This window comes from Zingiber officinale, chromosome 11B, assembly GCF_018446385.1.
Source record: "Zingiber officinale cultivar Zhangliang chromosome 11B, Zo_v1.1, whole genome shotgun sequence".
NCBI classification, from domain to species: Eukaryota; Viridiplantae; Streptophyta; class Magnoliopsida; order Zingiberales; family Zingiberaceae; genus Zingiber; species Zingiber officinale.
The window spans coordinates 65,098,155-65,101,569 of NC_056007.1; the positions used below are offsets into that span (position 1 = coordinate 65,098,155).

The following is a 3,415-nucleotide window of genomic DNA, read 5'->3' on the forward strand; positions in this document are numbered from 1 at the left end:
AACAGAGGCTTGCCGAGATAAGAATTCCGCCGGAGAGAATACCCACCGATGACTCCAGATGATCAGGATGAAGCTGTCGAGAAGCTCTCCACCGAGGTTGAAGCTTGAGAGAATGATCGGAGAAAGGAAAGGGGTCGGAGTCGACGAAGCCACGAAGCACTGTAGCTTCTGTTTTAAATCTGATCCAGATCTGAACGGACGGCTGAAATCGATTTGGAGCTTGATCAATGATGAAAAGTCTCTAAAAATTCGATCCGAAGGTGCTGATCTTGATCAAGGGTCTGGATCTACTCTCCCTTAGGTCGGATCGACCAAATCTTGACTGGATGATTCAGATCTGTCCAATTTTTGATGAACGGCCCATAATGCTCTAAAGCTTGATCTTCTTGTTTAAACTTCGATTCGAGCCCAATTTTGGTTCGAATAGATCAAAATCCAAGATCCTTTGATGCCTACAAAATAAGAATCAAATATTAACATCAAATAGCACAAAAATAAGATAATTTATAATTAAGTCCAAAATTGATATAATGCATAAAAATTACACATAGAATCAACATACAATTTCTAATAATACACTACAGTTGAATTTTGAATTCTAGATTTTTAATTGATGTATTTATAAAAATTATTAATAAATATTAAAATTATTTTTATATGAAAACAAAGATATTAATATAATTTTATTTTAGATTTTATAAAAGGTAAATATTAAAATTATTTTTATATGAAAATAAAATATTAACATAATTTTATTTTAGATTTTATAAAGAGGGCAGATTCATACTAACATAGTAAGATATATTAGTATTATTTGTAAGGTTGAAATATTATTTGTAGAAATTAATTTATAGTTTCTGCATGATTAAATAATATAAAAATATTTTGGATCGAGCATATTAAATGGAATGTCTATTAGACTTTATAATTGAAAAAGGAGGTTTATCTTTTTGATTTTGTTTTCCAAAAAAGAACCTACCGAATCATTAGTTGCCCGAAAACCGAACTATTTACTGCCAATTCTATTCCAATACTTACAATTCCAATCGAATCCTCTCTCCCTTCCGTCTTCCCTTCGCACCACCGCTTCCTTCTCCAGGTCTCCTGCACCGATTTGGATCGAGATTTCGGTTGATTTGAAGTTCCCTCTTTTCGCTTCCATTCGGGATGTCGAGCGGCGGCCAGTCGTCTCGACTCATCGACGAGCTCTGTGCCATGCTCGCCCCCCTCCTGCACGCTCCCCGCCTCACCGTGCCTCCCGTCGACGTGCCCACCCGGTCCCGGACGCCGAGGCGGTTCCCGCCAGTCCGGATCTCGCCCACGGGGTTCGCCTTGCGCCTCCTCGGTACGTCCCTCGCGCTTATGATCTGCGGCTCCTTCATCTTCTTCATCGGGTTCATGTTGATGCCCTGGATCTTGGGTCTCGTCTTTGTGTTCTACTTCGCCGGGATCTTATCGTACTTGCCCGGAATTGGGAAAGTCATACTTTTCCCCAAACGTGACTCCTCTAGCCCCAAGGAGATGTCAGGTAAATGTCTTGAAACTGCCTTTTATTCTTCTTCAGAATCGACCTGTTTCTTCCCCGATGATTAGTCATCGGTTTCAATTGTGCTTGAAGTTGTGGATTCTAATTATAGTGTCATGCCCTAAGCAATTCCCTAGCTGCATAGTTTTATCTACTTGCAATCTATTCATCTCGTCAAGAAAAGGAAGAAAAGGGAAAATTTTCCCAAATAATCAGTGGATCTTTATGTGCAATGCCATGTAGACGGTGGTCGAATATGCAAAAGCTACTTTAAAAAAAAAAATCTTCTTTTCCTTGAAATTTAATCTTCTCTCCTTTTGTCCGTGGTTATGTACACTATTTTGGACTTTTAATTATCCAGAGTGATGCTTTTACACAGTTTGCTGAGGTATTTATTTGTGCGGTTATTGTCAATGCAAGCGCATTTTGGTTAAACGTAATGTGATTCCCTTATTATCTTTTCATGGCGGAGGTGGAACACATTGATTTGTTTTTTTTTCTTCATATTATGTCATTTTTCATGGCGTCTTAGACCACTCTTGTAAAATGGTTGGAGAGCTCCTTTAAATTTCTCTATGGAAACAAAGAATGATATACAAAATACTGAAAGGCTCTAAAGCGACATCTTCGTTTCTACCTTCTATAGTTTTTTACCTAACCTGAGCTAGTGAATTAAAAAAGTTTCATGAGCCACTAGGAAATCCCTCTGGTATACTGATTTAGGAGTGGTTATCTCTCTTTCTCTCTCTAGATTTTCCCTTAAAATAATGTTCAGCTCATTAGGCATCTTTGATGTTGTGAAATTTTATTTCATCTGGAAGTACGTTTGGTTAAAATATTGTCTACAAGCATCCTAGTTTGTTTGCCTGTCTTGAAATCTTTCACATGCTTTTATATGAAGTATGAACAGGTTGACCGTCTTTTTGTTCTTTTAGTAATGTGATGCGGTGCCAATAATATCATTTTATGAATTCTCTTTCTGTAATGTGATGCGGAGCTATTCAGTTAAGTTTTTTATTTTCATTTAGAAGTCCTTTCTTACTAAATGGTTCTTAATCCTTCTTGCAGGGTCAGTGTTCTCTAAACCTCCGACTGTTTGATCATGGAGCTGCAACTGGTAAATAGAACAGTCTACTGCATATTTGACTGAAGTTGAAAATCAACAAGTATACTGCCAAATGATGCCCTCTTAACTCTATCCATAAAATGCTACTTCGCCATCTCCTTATTCTCTTGTTCTTTTAAAAGAGAGACCTGTGATTGTTGATTGTGCAATAACTTAGACTGCTGTGAAGGGAAAAGATAAGATTTTAGTTATATTTGATTTAATATTAATCAAATTGAAGTTAAATTAAAATTATAAATCGGGTGGATCCTAATAGGAACCATCCAATGTAGACAAGCCAAATCAAATTTAAAAATCTAGGCATGATGCACAAAACCAAAAGATACGGAATGTAACGACATGCAGTACAATCTGCGACCAATCTGCTCAAGCCAACCGAAAACAAGGAAGGCAAATACATGCAACACAATCTCCAACAAACAAATCTTCTCAAGCCACGTTCACACCACGTGCAGATCACTAGGTTAAGTGTCCCACGTGCCGCACACTCTGCACACGCTGCTCTAGCCATGCCTTTGCCACCAGCAGACCATCTGAAGTTGAGGTTAACCACTTTAATTTTTATATAAATTCACAAAATAATAAATATGAATTTGAATCTTACGTAATATTATGTTGATATCAGGAACATCTATTTCAAACTTCTCACATATACTAGAAATTTTAAAATATCGAGCCTATCCGACTTATATTTTTATAGTATCGAGCAAGAATGTGAAATAGTTCTATCACTGAATTAATTTTATAATTTATTTTAATCATCT

At 36.9% G+C, this 3,415-nt stretch overlaps 1 protein-coding gene across 1 annotated transcript; it reads left to right on the forward strand.

Annotated features, from left to right (window-relative positions):
* The first annotated feature begins 992 nt into the window (after nucleotides 1-992).
* Nucleotides 993-2,842, forward strand: LOC122034567. The gene is made up of 2 exons (XM_042593868.1): nucleotides 993-1,528; nucleotides 2,594-2,842. Exons 1-2 carry the CDS (start codon nucleotides 1,168-1,170, stop codon nucleotides 2,623-2,625), a joined length of 393 nt encoding a protein of 130 aa, XP_042449802.1. The 5' UTR covers nucleotides 993-1,167; the 3' UTR covers nucleotides 2,626-2,842.
* Nucleotides 2,843-3,415: the final 573 nt, after the last annotated feature.

What these genes read in the sequence shown, in the direction of transcription:
- LOC122034567 (XM_042593868.1), top strand. Translation starts at nt 1,168, where the DNA reads ATGTCGAGCGGCGGCCAGTCGTCTCGACTCATCGACGAGCTCTGTGCC. An exon ending in TAGCCCCAAGGAGATGTCAG is followed by an intron (nt 1,529 to 2,593) that starts GTAAATGTCTTG and finishes TCCTTCTTGCAG; the next exon opens with GGTCAGTGTTCTCTAAACCT.